The 17,354-nt window shown below is 28.3% G+C and overlaps 1 protein-coding gene across 3 annotated transcripts; it reads right to left on the bottom strand.

Moving 5' to 3' along the window:
- Positions 1–7,459: 7,459 nt before the first annotated feature.
- On the bottom strand, positions 7,460–13,018 carry LOC105250691 (renin receptor). 3 transcript variants are annotated; one of them, XM_025411968.1, is made up of 9 exons: positions 12,836–13,018; positions 12,426–12,553; positions 11,926–12,162; positions 11,251–11,559; positions 11,009–11,095; positions 10,153–10,236; positions 9,402–9,593; positions 8,038–8,146; positions 7,460–7,605 (listed from the first exon to the last, which is right to left on the bottom strand). In XM_025411968.1, exons 1-9 carry the CDS (start codon positions 12,876–12,878, stop codon positions 7,526–7,528), a joined length of 1,269 nt encoding a protein of 422 aa, XP_025267753.1. In that variant the 5' UTR covers positions 12,879–13,018; the 3' UTR covers positions 7,460–7,525. The 3 variants fall into 3 exon arrangements, with proteins under 3 accessions (XP_025267753.1, XP_011255213.1, XP_011255212.1); XM_011256911.3 differs by lacking the exon at positions 9,402–9,593; XM_011256910.3 differs by lacking the exon at positions 10,153–10,236.
- Between the last annotated feature and the right edge of the window lie 4,336 nt (positions 13,019–17,354).

The raw sequence follows: 17,354 nt of genomic DNA, 5'->3' as shown, positions 1-17,354 counted from the left end.
TACTCAACGGAAGAGAAAAGAGAAAAATTTTTTAAATGTTTGTTTTTCTCGATATTTGAAAATTTCAAAGATTTGAAAAAGTATTTTTAAAAAAAGAATCAACCTATATCTTGATATTCAATTAACGTTTTCATTTCTTAATTTTTCCTCGATTTTTATATTTTATTCTCCGCATATTCTCTTTTATTCAACTTATCGTCAACTCTTTCTCACTTTAGCTAATTCAATTTTTCTTTTAATAATTTTTCTAATTTTGTTTATAGAATTTTAATTAATTATTCAATCTTCATTTTCCATATATATATATATGTGTGTGTGTTTTTTTCAGTTCAGTTTCTCCAATTTCCTTTTTTCTTAATGCTTCTTTCGTTTTCCATCTATCTTCTAATCTCTCGGATTTGTTAATTTCGTCATCTAATGCCTTAAGTTTCTTTCGTCTCTTCTTTCTTATTTATATTTCTTTCTTATTTTCGTCTCTTCCTCAATGCTTTAAATCCCGTTTCATAAATAGTGAATTTGTTTATTTTTTCAATTTTTTCACCTTCTTTGATTTCTTCAAGGGCTTCCGCTCTCTCGACTTGTGAAACTCTTCGCTCCTCACTAAGCCAGTAGAATGAATGGTGGCTTCAGCAACGGCGTTTCGTTACAGGCCTGCAGTGCGTTTTCCGCAACCCGTGACCTTGACAAGTCCTCCCAATGATGTTGGTAGCAGCAGCAGCAGCAGCAGCAGATTGACATTACGTAAAACCGAAGTCGCGACGCTTAATTCGTCGACCCAGCGTCGCGACGTCTCGTGATGATCGTACAAATAACTCCTCGAGTGTCATTCTTGTCTATCAGCGAAGAAATATCAATCTTCACTAAATCCAGAAATAGAAAGCGATCAGCTTCGAGAATAAGAAAGGTCAATCAGATTGAAAAGCAAAGAGGAGGAAAACTATAAGAATAAATAAACCACTTCTCTTCGAAGATTCTTTCCTCAAAAAGATTCTCAAGAGAGTCAAGGAAAAGATAACTATTATCTGAGAAAGAGAGAGAAAGTGTGTGCATACATTTTTCTTTTTGATGTAGACTGTTCACTGACGGTTCAAAAATATTTTCAAAATATTTTCTTAGAATATCTTGGAATATCTTCAAAAGAATTCTCTAAAATAGTCTCTTCATAAATAATTATTTCAAAACTTGTTGTTATTAATAACCCATTCTTCCAAACGGTTTCATCTCATGTATCTTTTCACAAAAATATTCCTTTAAAAACTTTTTTTTTAAATATAGTTCTTTAAAGAATTATTCTTCGATAACGTTTCCCTTCCGTGAATTTTTTTGTTAAGTATGTTTTTAAGAGTGTTTTTTTTATAAAAAAAGGTTTCGATATTTCTTTTTCAAATAATCACTTTCCTGCGACATATATTTCGTTTTTTAAAAAAGAACATTAAAATTTCAAAGATATCTTCTTAATGAATTTTTTTTACGAATTATTTTATATTTTCTCAATTATCGGTTTTTCTCAAAAATAAATCGAGAAATCTCATTGACTGTCTTGATATTACAATATAATATCTAAATTCTTTTTAAATTATAAATTAGCCGTTTTCATGTGTACACCACCTAAATTATTTAAGAAAATCAGTGAACTTAATTAATATTCTCTGATATTGATTCTTATACGCACGGTAATCACATAAATCATTCTACTAACAAGTTGGTTTCCTTATTGTTCGACATATGGAAGAAAACAGTGCTTATTCGCGAACAAACATTTTGTTTTATTACAACACTATTTTAATTGCTATAAAATTTTAAATATTTCCTCAAACATTAGCACACATACATATAGTATTAACTTGACTATTCATAGCTATCTTCAAATTTTGTAATTCTCGAGAATTAAATTTTCCATTAGTTTAAAGCTTTTATCATTAGTTCTAATATACGAATTATCTCTGTGCAAGAATTTTAATGCTTATTTTACATACACGATATTATATAATTCTAAAATTGTTCTAGAATTTCCTACTTTGATTCTTCAATCACAAACTTGCAATAAATTTACATAAACAAAACATGAAATTATTTTCTCTTGAGAATTTTTTTTGAAATATTTTTCTGTTTTTTTGCCTATTTATAGTTTTTGATTTTTTCTTCTTTCACAAGTTCAAAACAATTTAACAGAAACATTGTATTTGGGATATTTGAGAAATCTGATTCGAAGTATGTTTATATTAAATATATAATTATTTATATAAATAACTACTTATTGTTATTTATATAATAATTAATATAAATTACATCAAATGCAAAAATAATTAAATAGAAAATGTTCAAAGAAGAAATGAAGATCGAATTAAAACTGATATAATCACAATAAATTCAGATTCCACAAAACTAAGTTTATATTTATTTACGAAATCGTGATATTCGACAGAAGAAATATTTTTTTATCTTTATTACAGATACAGTATAATAAAGATATAAAAAAATTATCTATAAAGTAATCTATATAGCAAATTGGCTTCGCCAAAACTATATAGATTTCGATCTTGGATGTAAATACGATCTTCAAATATCGATTAATACAATGAAAGATAATATTTTCCTAGATCATCACGGGTACAATAAATATATTTATAAGATTGCGATCGACCACGTGGTGGATGCAGAATTACAGGTATGACTGGTCTCGAAGTAGCACGACAATGCGCACATCACGTGATTTTCATCCGATTCTAAAGAATACAATATGCACTTTTCTGCAATAATTAATCAATTTCCAATTTTTACAATTCTTTAAAAATACTACAATCAAATTATTTTTTTATGTTTTATATGTATATATAATTAATAATTATCCGTATAATTTTATTTTTACACGACAACCTAATAAAACTTTTTAGTAAAGAGTTATGTTTTAATACGAACAAAAATTGTTGAATAATGAATCTTCCAAAGAGTAAGTTAAATATGTGTAAATACAAAAATTGTTTGAAAGAATATTATAAAATTTTTTTTTCGTTAAATTCTTTCTTAAATTTTTTAGACGTTAAATAAAATTTAAATCACACAAATACACATAAACTTAACTCATTATTTAAAACTAATATTATTAGAGTTTGTTAGATCCAGAAATTTTATTAGAACTTATTAAACTAAATATCTAGCAGTAAAATAAATCAACAAATTATACGGCAATCATGCTATCTTTCACACTTGATTTATCACGTCTGTCAATAAAAATCTCAGCGCTCGCGCATCATTTTAAAATGATCAATCTTAAACTTTTAGGAAATTGTTTTCGAGATTTAATCAAATATAACGGAATTGACATTTGTTCAAAATCGAAGTTGTCATAAATTCACTTTAAATAATTTTCATTCTTCCACATAACGAACCCTTGTTTTCCACACTATCACTGAGACAAGGACCAAAAGTCCTTTCGATTGGATTTGACACAATTTTTCGTAACAACAAAAGAAAAAAGAAAAACAATCCGGACGACAACCTCGACGCGCGACTAACACGTAACGAGAAATAAATAAATCGCGCTGGAAAAAGAAAACGACAATCAATGCAGGCGACAGGACTCACTGCACGCGACAAGAATCTCTGGAGAACCTGCGACAACCGCATATACATCAGACTAGCGGAAAGCCAGACGCGCGTTCGCCGTCGTAACGACAGGTGTTGTTGAGGAACTTAAGGTGGGGTGGGTACGCAACGAGAGCGTAGGTAGGGGGGGTCGTATCGAACCGAAAGTGGGGTGAAAACCTTCGCCGAGAGGAGTCGGCCTCAGTTCTTACCGCGCGCAGCATCTATATATCATGATACGATCCTTGATACGACTCGAAACAATCAGATAGAGATATTTTGTATTGGATATCAGAAAAAAAGAAGAAAGAATTTAATCTCATTCTTACGTGCGTTATTGTCTTTCGATTTATTACTTTTCACATTTTTTTCTTTCTTTTTAAATTGAACTTTATCTCGTATTTATTTAGATATCAATTATTAAGACCTACATATCGCGCGACAACAATCATCTAATGTATTTATTGATTATATACATTTATTGTATGTTATGATTGTTTTCATTATGTTATTCATCATTATAATCTAATGTTATTAATTATAAATTATATATATATATATATATATATATATATATATATATACATTAAATTAAATCACGTATACACATGCATATGTTAAGTTATTATATGATTGCTATAAACATTTCCCGAATTTTTAACACGATTTTTATACTTGATATATTCTACACTTTATTAAATATATTTATCGCAATCTTCATCATTAAAAAGCATCACATAAGAATATATAATAATATATCATATAAAAAGTATCACATTGATTCTCAATGTGATATTATATCTCTTTTTTGATTACCTTAAATAAATAAAACTAAACTTAATTTGTACGCACATCATCTAATTACGTATCATATTCATAAAACAAATCGGATTTCTGTAGAGATTCACAGAAATGTGTAAATATTTAGAAAGAGAATTTTTACATCAACTTGATGTTGAGAATTATAATTTATTAATATTTTATTTATTAAAATAAAGTTATATAATAAAGAAATTAAATGGAATATAATATAGAATTTAAATGGATTATATATACATATATATATATATATATATATATATATATATATATAATATATATATATATATATATATATAATATTTAAATCCTATTGTTATATAATTTTATTCTAATAAATAATATATTCATAAATCATAATTTTCAACATCAAGTTGGTATAAAAATTCTCTCTATAAATATATACATTTCTATGAATTTCTACAGAAATCGATTTGTTTCATGAATATATATATATATATATATATATATATATATATATAAATGTAAAATACATATATTACTAAAAGAGCTTTAAATAGCGCGTATTGTTGCGAGAATCATCAATAATATAAAAAAAGAACAAAATAATTGATTGTGTGAATCATCAAGAAATTGATAAGCACATTGTTATGAACATAAAAAGTGATAAAAAACGATAAACTCATTATGTTTTGATTTGTATTATATTTGGAAGTTTAAATGTCTGGCAAGATAATTTTTTATAAGAGATTAAAACAAACGAACTTACGTAATGGCAGAATAAAATTAATGTTTTTTTTGTAATAATAAAGCAATAATACAATTATAAATTCCTTAAAAAATGGCATCATTAATTTATCGAACTGATAATACAAGCAAAGCATAATAAATCTTGAATGAATTAATAAACTGATAATTTATACATTCAATAAATGAAAATAGAAACTCATCGAAACATCTAAAGCTATAATAATATAAAGTAGAAAAAATTAATAGATTATTTAGAATAATTACTTTGTAACATATTATATTTATGTTATGTATTCAAAATTTGTCTCATTAAAATTTATTTATTTAAGAATAAAATCTAGTAGTAAAACTAATAACTAATAACTAATTCTCTTTCAAACAAAGAGAAAGTTTGTTATTCGACCGTTAGAAATGTGAATTAAAATGCGCGACATAATAATTATCCATAAATATATCGCGACATTCACATATTTATATATACACACGCGCAGAAAATACAATCACGGACCTGACTTGATAATGTCTAATCCATTGAAACAAGTATTTCAAGGTAAGATACTTGGAAATTGAAAAATCAGAGATACATTTATAATAAGTTGCGCAATTGCGCGGCCGTATGTCGTTTATAAAAAACACTGCTACATTTCGATATTATCGATATTATCGTTAACATGAGATTTGAAGATCAACGACGAAAGTACTTGCGTAATTCAGTCTTGCTAAAGTGTAAGGGTCCAAAAAAACATGAAGATTAATATTTAATATTTAATCTAACACTTTTCTCTTTTTCTTCACTGCAATTATTATATTGAATTGTAACATTTAATATTCTCTTTACGCTGTGCGTTGAAATGAATCTTTTAATCATTTAATTATTACTAGAAAATTTTAATATACACATGTATATAAGTACCTCTATTATTATATAAACAAATGTATCTAAGCGTTTACTCACTTTCCCGCCACTGATTGCTCCTTTTACTACTTCATGTTGAAGCCATACACAATATATGAACTAATATACTTCCGTTTTATATAACTAATAGAGCTCTCCTGAATCTGAATAATCGAATTCACTTTCTCAGAGATTAAAAATTCTTACGTATTTCAGAGGTTCTTTGATGATTAATATTCGAAATGATCAAAATAATTGTGACCGGAAGAAATTTCAATCTCGGAGAGAGATTGTGACTATGGCTTCATCATACTTGCTAGTTTTCAGACATAAATAAAAAAAACGGACGCGAGCGATATATCATCCGATTGATCGAATGTTACGAAAATCGTTTGTCTTTCATCTCAGCACAATTGGTACTCACCTGCTTGCGCAAAATCTTGATTTTCGGCGAATAAAATATGCCAGAGACGTGGAGCGAGTTACCCCCGACAATTCGAAGTGACGTTGGATACGATATGAAGTTTCCCGCGCATTTGAATTCATGAGATCACGTGTCAAAGTTTTACCGCGAAAGTTTGAACTTTATTATTTCGCATTAATAAATACGCAAATAGAATTCTCGATCTAAGGAGTAAATTAATGTCACACGAAAAAGATAAAACTATTTGCATTGGGATGCGCGTCATACAAAATCATGCGAAAAAATATACGAGTCATCAAAAAAATATACGAAAGAAATAAAGTAAAACAGTTTGTGCATATTTGTTGTGTGTCAAAAAATCCAACATAAAAATAGCTAACTTGAACGCGTTACATTGATAATACTAAAATATTATAACTCGACATTTGGTTTAATATTTCTGATGTTCTTGTGTGTACAATTTATTTTCAACATGTGAAAAATGTCAAATGTGACTGTGTATTTTATTATCTGAAATAATGTGTTATCTGTATTGAATTTAAAAACGAAACTTTTAAAAATCGAATATTACATATACATATGAAGATCGAAATTATTATATCGAAGAGAACATTACTTTAATACTGAAGGCAATCGAGAGTGATATCTTTTTTTTTTTTTGACAACGGAAATGCAATAAATATCATAATGATTATTTTTGAATGTTTACAGTACTGGAGATTTAACTTATTCAAATTATACATTTTTAACGATTAAAATGCTTTAATTTGATAATTATATTACATTTAAGATATAAGCCAATTTTTATTGACTTTCAAGGGAATATACAAATTTGCGCAATTTTTAATGCAACGATTGCTTACTTTTCACATTTGATTGAATGAAATGAGATATAATTATATCCTTGCCATTTAATGACTCTGATAAAGTTGAGTCAATCAATTTGCAGAAATATATACGGAAATGTGCAATAGACCTTGCTACTTGAATTTTCTTCAACTAAGCTAATAAATTACGCATACAGGAGCGCTCTGATAAGTATATTTTACACAGAACGCATATCACAAAATTACAACTATATACATCCACACTTAATTATCCTTTTTCATTCGGTTCGACGTCATTCTGTAAATGATAGAGTCCCGTCCTGGATCCATATCCGCGATGGCGACTGAAAATATCAATATATGACTATCGATTTCGAGAGAGAATTCCGAGTTTTCATCCGAATTTTTATCATAGAGACTAAATATAACAAAAAAAACTAATCAGCACACAATTCTTAGCTTTTTTAACTTATAAATCAAAAAGTCCGATGTATTTCAGGAAAAGATATACGAAAAAAAAAATTAATTTACTTCAAATATTCCTCAAAAAAAAAAAAAAAAATCATATAATTTCTTACTTTTGACGTCATAATTAGATAAGATTGCAATGAGGAAATCAAGAATTTTAGTTCACATTTAATTAAAATTTCGAAGATTTCTAATTTTAAATATTATTTCTCAAGTGTACTTTGCGCGCATGAAAGTTTCGTTATATATTCAAAATAAATCCAAGTAAAATCGATTAAATACGATTTGCCATTCAAGAAAATACGTACTACAAATAGCTAACAGCGAGAAGAAGAAAATAACACCGAACCACAGCAATATGTTGAAGATGACTGGATAGTTCTCTGTGTAAGTTTTCGCACGGCCAGAAAATTCGGGCTGAAACAGAAAGATCGATGTAACGCCGAACAGATAAGAGCGGTCTTTGAGAAACCTATAACTCAATTCTGTAAATGCCTCTAGTATAGTATACCTGCTAAATTTACTAGCATTCTACGCTTTTTACACACTTTGTTCGAATACGTGAGGTCAGAAAATTTAGCGAAATACTGATGCATAAAAGAGGTTCTCTTAATTAACATACGTCACGATTTCAAAGATCTAAAATTCGTCAACAAAATCTACTCTTGATATTTGTTAAACAATTAATTATCCAATTAAATTCTTTCCAACGAAAAGTCTCAATCAAAAGTCGTCACACTTGTAAGTTTATTGTCATTATTAAAATGTACACATGCAATATTGAACACGCCAAACCTTCATGCAAAGTTATAATTTAGCATTTGAGAAGCCGAAGGTAACAAGTAAATTTCAAATTATAAATTTTTTGAAACATACATATTTATGTATATGATAATATTGGCATAAAATAATTAAACTTCTTTGTAAAAAATAATTCTTTAAACTTATATCCTTCTGCCTCTCAGATATAGATACGATAAAAAAATTCGTTATTTAAAAGTCGCTGTCTAATTAAAGAAACCTCTATGATTAAGCGGCATATAAGCACTAACTAATTAACATCAATAGCAGATTACAGCCTCAATGCAAACAAGAATCATGTAATCAAAAGTTTTTAAGAAATTGAAGCTAAATTGGCAATAAGTGTCGAAAAATTCTTTGTTAATTTTTGTTTGATATTACTAAAGTATTTGATAAACGCTAAATTAATCTCCTTATAACTCAAGTGTTCTAATATTCCGTATATAAGGTTTGGCAGAATGAAAACAATTGAAGGGCCCAGGAAAGAATTTGACAAGTCATATTTTCTCAATTTTTCCACAATTTTAAACTTGTAGAAATTTTATTTTTACCTTTTTACAATTTACTTTAATTTTGCTAAATTATTTTATTTAAATTCTATCTTGATTGCAATATGTACATAGAATTATATCTGTTAAGTTTTGTTCTTTTTCTTCTAATTTTTCTCTCCGTAAATTTATTTATTAAATTTTTATGATGTAAAATTTATTCTCTTTTTTTGATATATCATATCATTATTTTTATTTTACAGAATCAATAAAATAAAAATATTATGAGATTACAAAGGTATCAAAATATAAAGATATTAAATCAAAAAGACCCATCTGATTTTCCCCTAGACCCATCGATTGTGATGCATGTTAATATGTACCTGTCCTATTGTCTGTGTGTTAGTATCTATCTTATTAACGGAGTCCAGGTCGGATTTTTCCGACGTCCCGCTATCATCCTGAACGCCCGTACGTTCAGTAGTGCTGTCGACAGTGGACTCGCTAGTACTACTCATACTATTTATCTCCTCTTCGTCCTTTTTATTATTTTGCTCGTCTCGTTCGCCGTCTTGCTACAATCAGTGTTGTTCAGTATCTCAGTAAAGTAATTAAAGCATCAGTTTTCAACACTCCGAAGATACTACAACTTCAAGATTCGCGAGTATTTTAATTTGTCGATAAAGCTTCAATTTTTATTGATTTTTAGGATGTTATTTTATAGTATGTATTTAAACTTAACAATTTCCATGAAAATCGAGAAAAATTGGCGACAATCTAAATTTCGAGAATAAATCGCGAGTTTTTGTTTTGATCAAATTTAAGAATAAGATTAAAATATCAAAATTTAAGATTAAAATATAAAGGATTTAATTTGATGAATGTCTTTGTTTTGCCAAGTTACAGAAACTTAAAAAAATTTCATAAATTAGAGAAATTAGACAATGAAAAAAGGGGAACATGATGTAGATAGATATCGGCCAGTTGATGATAAGTAAGTTTGTAAGTTTTCGTTGATTAGAGTATTTCGAGTAATTCGTCGTGTTCGCGAGATTCATGCAGAAAACTACCTCTAAATCGAAAAAAACACTGTCAATCAAGTAATAATTCATGCAATGTGATTCGACACGATACCTTGACCAAAAAATTATTAATGTCTGAACTAATTGGCGCTCCCTTTGCACCCTTTGTAGATTTAACACTGTTAGTCTTATAAGCCTATAAAATATATCCCATAATAATTATAAAATCAGTACAGATAAAGTATAAATACATTTTAATATTGAATTAATATTGCAATTTCTATGCTCAATAAAAAATGAATAATTGGAGTCAAATGTTGATAATTGTGTTAAAAACTTAGATTGACAATTCCTTCCTAATTCCAAATGAGAAAATAAATAATCAATCAGCGGAAAAAAAGTATAACTAAGTATATACTTACTTAAACCAGTTGCAAAATTTGCTGTTTTATAAATGTTTAATAAAATACATTATATTGTTGCAATCATAGAATGAACAGAATAATACATTAAATAATTTCAGATTGTGATTCTCTTTTTTCTTGCACATTGTGATTTAATAAAAATAAATAGATTATTTTTATAATTATTACTTTTAGAGATCAATGCATTTATCAATGTATTTATTTTTTTCAACTTTATTTTTTTGATATTCTTTTTATCTTAATAATAAAATAAAATTGCCCCTACAAAATCTTAACAGTTTTTTTTATTCTATAATATTTAAGATAATGTTAGGCCTAAATGTATCATCTTATATGGAAGTGTAATTATGTTATAATTATATTAATGACAATTATATGTAAATATTGATAATTAAGAAAACTTATAAATTTTTTATAATTCTATTTTTAAATGTTGTTATAAATCTTCTTTCAAATTTCTTTTCTCTGTCAAATATTTTTATGTTTGAAACAAAATAGAGATTGCAAAATGCATGTAAAATTTATGATAATATTAACACTTACCGGAGTATCTCTTCGCTGCCTTTCAAGAAGTACGGAGCGGGCGTTCCTCATCTTGCTGGCGTCATTCGTGAATGCCACAACAAGAACCTAGAACGGATACCCGGAATTTAAATATGTGAAAATATCTGTAATTATATTCATATACAACAATTAACGTAAAAATAGGCTAATAATTAGTAAAAAATAAAGAAATCAATACAGTTATAATTATTACAAGTAAAATTGCGAGTAAATTAACATACCTTGCCATCATAACCATCCACAAAAGCTGTATTTATATGTTCCATTGCATGTTTCAGTAATGTAGACGCCTCTGTGGCTGCAATTGACATGTTACCATGAAGCTCCATGATTGCTTTCAAACCCGATACTACCAGCCAATAGACATGTGTGCCAGGATCATGTTTCTTCGCAGAGGATGCATTATCAGCAATAGCATTAAGAAGTTGTATCACCTCGACGAATTTGCGATCCTCCTCGACTTCCCAGTTTAGAGAATTTAATTTCTCTATGTTAGTTGGCTTCAGTTCGCCGAGAGCCGATTGGCCCAGCTATATTTAAAAAATATTATTTAGAACATAATTAATAAAACAATTAATAAAAGAGACAAAAAAAATATAGATATATACAAAGTAAATATATTGATTATTAAATCCTTCTTTAGAAAAAAGAAAAGAGATGGAGAAAAACAATAGAAACAAAAGAAGAGAGGAAGTAGAAGAGAGAGAATAGTATCATAATAATATAATGACATAGCATTATAATATCAAAATCTTAAAAAAAAAAAATTATATATATATATATATATATATATATATATATTATATAATAAAAATATTAGTACACATATATATTTAATAAGATATTAGATTACTTGGAAATATATTGTTAACTAATTTTTTATCTATTTTGCTTACAGCATCAACTCCATCGCTTAAATTAATTCTGACTAAAGTATTAACATTGCTTCGTTCCTCCACTCTGCTTCTAAGTGCTTGCCAGGTAGTCTCTTCCATTTCATCAACGGTCAAAGGATATACGATTTTCTTGTCTTCCATAGGAGGCAATGTCTCCATTCCATCACACGCTATAACAACCAATGCCCGGGGAATTGAAAACGGATCCCAAATAGCAATGTTATGATACGCATCTTTCTGTAACACCATAAATATATTTAGATTAAGATCTTTAAATATAATATAGCTATAATATCCAAATTATGCAAAACTTTAAAGATTTTAGATTTCAAAGATAGAACTTTGAAGAATTCAGTTCCTTCTTATTTATTCAATGAAGCAAAATTTTAAAACCTTTAATGATTTAAATATTTTATATATTTTCAAAGCTCTGCGGCACATCTTCAACACATCAATTTATACATTTAAAGGTTTCTATTAATAATTTAAAGATTGTATACCTGCTTTGCAGTGTAACCAAGTGCTGCGGATAAGATTTCCTTGAGATTGCTTTGTTCAATCTCTCCATTTACAGTGAATTCTACACTATCAGGTGAATGAAGAACCATGAATTCACCACTGGCATAAACTAAAAGCAAATATTAGGATAAAACAGTCAAAGTGTAAGAACGGAGTATTAAATAAACAAACTTTAACTTTTAATAAATGAAAAACTTAAAATATTAGAAAAGTTTATGAAATGAGGATATTTTGCTCTCCCTCTAAAATAAGTTTGAATATATTTCTAAATGTTTCGATTTTCGTTAAAGAAAAGTGGACTGGTTCCGTAGCTAGAAGTTCAATCACGGCAAACTTGAAGCATCTCTGTTTTTAAAATATTGTTCTTAAAGTAAAGAAAGTAAAGAATTACCTGTGGCAAGAATGCCGAGAAGAAACGACAATTGTTGAATCATTGTTACTCGAGAAAACTATTAAAATCGGAAGACACTCCCTTAACGTCGATCAATTTCGGACATGATCATGTGATAACTTCAGATCACATGTAACCATAGACGTGAAGCGAAGAATAGATTGCCTTCCATGCTCACAGTACTTTAAGAAAATTAGATACGATTGCGCATGCTTGAAAACAAAGATCCTTATTTGAATCGTAATTCACCTTTTTTGAATCAAACAATTCTCCTTCAAATCTTTACTCCATGTGTTTTGTTTTTTAATGATTAATCGCGCGAGCTAATTATAATAATACTAATTATAATTATTCTACGAAATGATCACAAGTATTTCGTACGACGCACTACGCACGACAATACGGCGATATTTTGTGCGCACTTATGCCGCTGCCTTTCTCGCTCGTGCCCCAGGCTGGATGACGTCACCACTATGGAATGTAAACAGAATGGAAACAGCGTTGGTAGCTGGCGCTAGCGTCCCATGGTCACCTTTAAGGTGCAATTTCATTGACGCTAAAAAGTAGCGTCAACTATTGGTTGAACAAAGAAGTAAGTAGTTGCTTCATTGTTTAACCAATGGTTGATGCTACTTTTTAGCGTCGATGAAATTGCACCTTTATTGAGATCAAAATTGCGGTACTTTATTAATCTAGTGACTTTACCCGCGAGAATGTCAGGTTCGTTCGAACGCGTGACGCGCGTAAACATAATACACGCATGTATGTGCGCCAACAGCTCTTTTAAGAAAATACTCAGGACTGAAACAGTTTCACCAACTGGTCAATTGACGAGTTTTTTGTATCAGTGATTGGTAGAACTGTCTCATATAAGAAATAGTTGAATTGAACTTTTTTGAAAAGTTTATTCGTCGTTGTCGCGATATTAACGTCCGGAATAAGTGGAATATATTCGTAAGTTATATACAATTTTATTATTAATAAAAAGTTGATTGCTCTCGAAATACGATACTCGATTATACGATAGGAATCAAAATTATAAATTATTACTTTGTTGCAATCTTTACGAGCAATGATTATTCTTCTATTTCTATTTCGTTTCTATCCTAATATATATGTGTACACACACACATACATTTATTAGAATTTTAATATAATAAATAAATATTCTGTCTGATATCATTTGATCTAAATATAATTTGATTCAGAACGCGCAATAAAACGATCGAATAAAAATCGAATAATTAACATAACGGAAATATATTTTTTTAAAGTTATATACAAGTGTATTTATATACAAGTATATCTTTAAAGTCACACACACACACACACACACACACACACACACACACACACACACACACACACACACACACACACACACGTACACGTACACACGGATTAATTATTTATTAAACGATTAATATACTTCGTGAAGTTATTTCCATTTTTATTTGCAATTATAATCTTTAATAAAGATATCTCATCATAATAAAAAAATTTTATATCGTTTATCAAAAGTTTAAATTAGATTTAAAAGTATATTATTGCCTCTTTTCGATAATAATTGATTATTTCACTGTACCTATTTCGTGAATAGCTATCATTACAGAGATTGCGTAGACAATTTGACAATGCAATAAAATTAATAATAAAATTCCAATAAAATTAAATACAAATTAATTATAATAATTAAATATAAATTTGTTTATAATTAACTTTTTCTACATTGAGAAAAGTTCTTCGTTTCTTTTGGAATATCTTAAAGATTCTTTTAATTAAATTTTACAAAATATATAACTATTAAATTTATAGTATTTAATATTTAGAAATAAATAGATAATATTTCATTTTTATATAGATTAAGTATACGATATTATTTATTAAAAGAACTAATATATCTTTTATGGATCTTTTTGTTAAGTTAATTATTTAGATCTACGATTCGATTGTTTTACTGCATTTCAATCCGAATTATATATTTAAATGATCGAAAAATAAAACGATAATAAAATAATAAGCAATATATCTATTTTAAAAATAGTGTATATAAATAATAAATAATAAATAATTTTTATAAATTACTCACCGCATATCTCTGGCTGCTTCAGGCTCTCTCCCTGCTTTCTGACTGTCCAATACTTTTCCAGATGTCCTTCTCTTTTGTTGTTTCATCCTTTGTTGTTTCTTCGTAGCAGTCACATATTCACTCGCGAACAAACAATTATATTTCAGTTAATTATATTTCAGTCATATACAGAAACGATCGCGAGACACTTTGCACGGCACTCCCGATCGCAAAATAATCATACGAGATACGAGTATTTTTATAATATTATTATTATTTTATTATTATTGTAAGAGAGGAACACAAAAATTACAATAATTCGCTCGATTTTTAAACGAAGCCAAAATCATGCACCACTCGATTCTTACACTATTTCTTAACTATTTCTATTTGTTGATGTATAATATATGCATAATAACGCGAATCATAAGATTAAAATATTAAAGTAATGTAAATTGATGATACAGCAATCGTTTAATTAATATGATATATATGCATGCAGTTTAGGAAACTTTAAAACATCGGGCGAAATCGAATTTCATTCTATGCAATGTTAAAGAAATAATTATTATTCGTAAAGTTCGATAATCGGAGAATATTGTGAGAAAATTTGTAATTTTTGCCCCTTTCGCTTCAATTTTTATTTGCAATAATGAAAGATCGCGTTTCGATGAATTTATCGTCGCCACAATTGCATTTATTATAAGAGTTAATTATTTGTCATTTGTAATAGTCGAATTATTATATTTCGATCTAATCGCGATCGTACCTTTAGGAAAAGAATTCGATAATACGGAGCGGTCCGTATCGCTACTTTCTCCGTTGGAATGTCGCCGTGCGAATGAGGGGAGGTCGTCGCGTATGTAAACAATAGCGCGCTACGTCACAAGGCCAAATGACGTCACAAGGTCGAATGACGTGTTAGCTCGCTGCCGAAATATTTAACGCGTACTGTGACGTATGTGAGAATTGTATTTATATACAAGTATATTTTTAAAGTCACACACACACACACACACACACACACACACACACACACACACACACACACACACACACACACACACACACACGTACACTGAGAAAAAAAAGTTGTTAACTCGTCTAAACCGTTTAACTAAATTATTATTTTTTTAATTGAAATATTGAAATATTTAAGTTAAATAAATGTCATGTTAGATTTATAATAGTTAAATATTCCAATTAAAAAGATAATAATTTAGTTAAATGGTTTAGTTAAGTTAACAACTTTTTTTCTCAGTGTACACTGATTAATTATTTATTAAACCTCACGAGATGTATTATTCGTTTAATAATATAAGTGTATTTATATCCAAGTATATTTTTAAAGTCTCACACACACACGTACATTGAGAAAAAAAAGTTTTTGTTAACTCAACTAAACCGTTTAACTAAATTATTATTTTTTAAATTAAAATATTGAAATATTTAAGTTAAATAAATGTCATGTTAGATTTATAATAGTTAAATATTCCAGTTAAAAAGATAATAATTTAGTTAAATGGTTTAGTTAAGTTAACAACTTTTTTTCTTTTACAATTAGTCTTTTCTCTGTCTACTATTTGATTGTTTTATTACGCTTTTAGAAAGTCAAGTTCTATAATGTAACTTTTAATTTTGTATTTCATATGAAATTATTATTTTAAACATAATAATTTTCTTTCTTTGCATTTCTATCATGAATAGACATTTCCAACCTTTACTAAAAAAACTAAAAATATCCCTCAATTTTTTCTCTCTTCGGACAATTTATTTACATTTATTTACATTTATATATAATTCTCTTTATTCCTTTAAAAATGAACATCGAGAACAAGGTACACGAGTATTGTAAATGTCAAAAAATGATCGCGCGAATATTATAGTTGTGAATATATAAAAATAAATGCAATATACTATGAATTTTCTACGTTATATATTGAATCGAAATTGCACAAAAGAGAAAAAGAAGAACAAGCCTATGAATAGACATTTCCATTTTTTATTAAAAAAAAAAAAAATTAAAAATTTCTCTCAATTTTTTCTCTTCCTTCAGGCAAGTCTACATATATGACCAATATGATTAATTGATTCCATCTTTATATATTTATCATTATGTGCTATTAATTAAAGCCGTAGACAATATTCAGAAATAAAAAAGTTGCGTGCAGGAATGGCCATGCGCAGAAACGAATGCGCACTGGTTCGGCCGCCATGTTGGCGCGTGACTGCTACGTCACTGCTACGTCACTGCTACGTCAAACGCGTCATACGGCCGCCATGTTGGCGCGTGAATCGGAGTCATACGCAGTTACACGGATCGTCGTACGTCCGCATTTTTCGCGTCTTTTAACCGTTTTTAAACGAATAACGCGAGTAAACGAGCGTCGAAAGTGTCCAAGGATGATCGCACGACTTTTATAGTGTGTCGATGGAAACGCGCGACAGCGA

Source organism: Camponotus floridanus, unplaced genomic scaffold (assembly GCF_003227725.1).
Source record: "Camponotus floridanus strain SB8 unplaced genomic scaffold, Cflo_v7.5 scaffold107, whole genome shotgun sequence".
In the NCBI taxonomy this organism is placed as follows: Eukaryota; Metazoa; Arthropoda; class Insecta; order Hymenoptera; family Formicidae; genus Camponotus; species Camponotus floridanus.
Note: the sequence above shows the minus strand (reverse complement) of the source record. Positions and strands in the feature narration are given on the sequence as shown.

Excerpts from the sequence above, each read along its gene's own strand:
- LOC105250691 (XM_025411968.1), bottom strand. The coding sequence starts at position 12,878 with ATGATTCAACAATTGTCGTTTCTTCTCGGCATTCTTGCCACAG. Across the intron at positions 10,237-11,008 it reads GGCAGCGAAGAGATACTCCG|GCTTATAAGACTAACAGTGT; the intron begins GTAAGTGTTAAT and ends TATATTTTATAG. Across the intron at positions 7,606-8,037 it reads CTCGCTGTTAGCTATTTGTA|TCGCCATCGCGGATATGGAT; the intron begins GTACGTATTTTC and ends TGATATTTTCAG.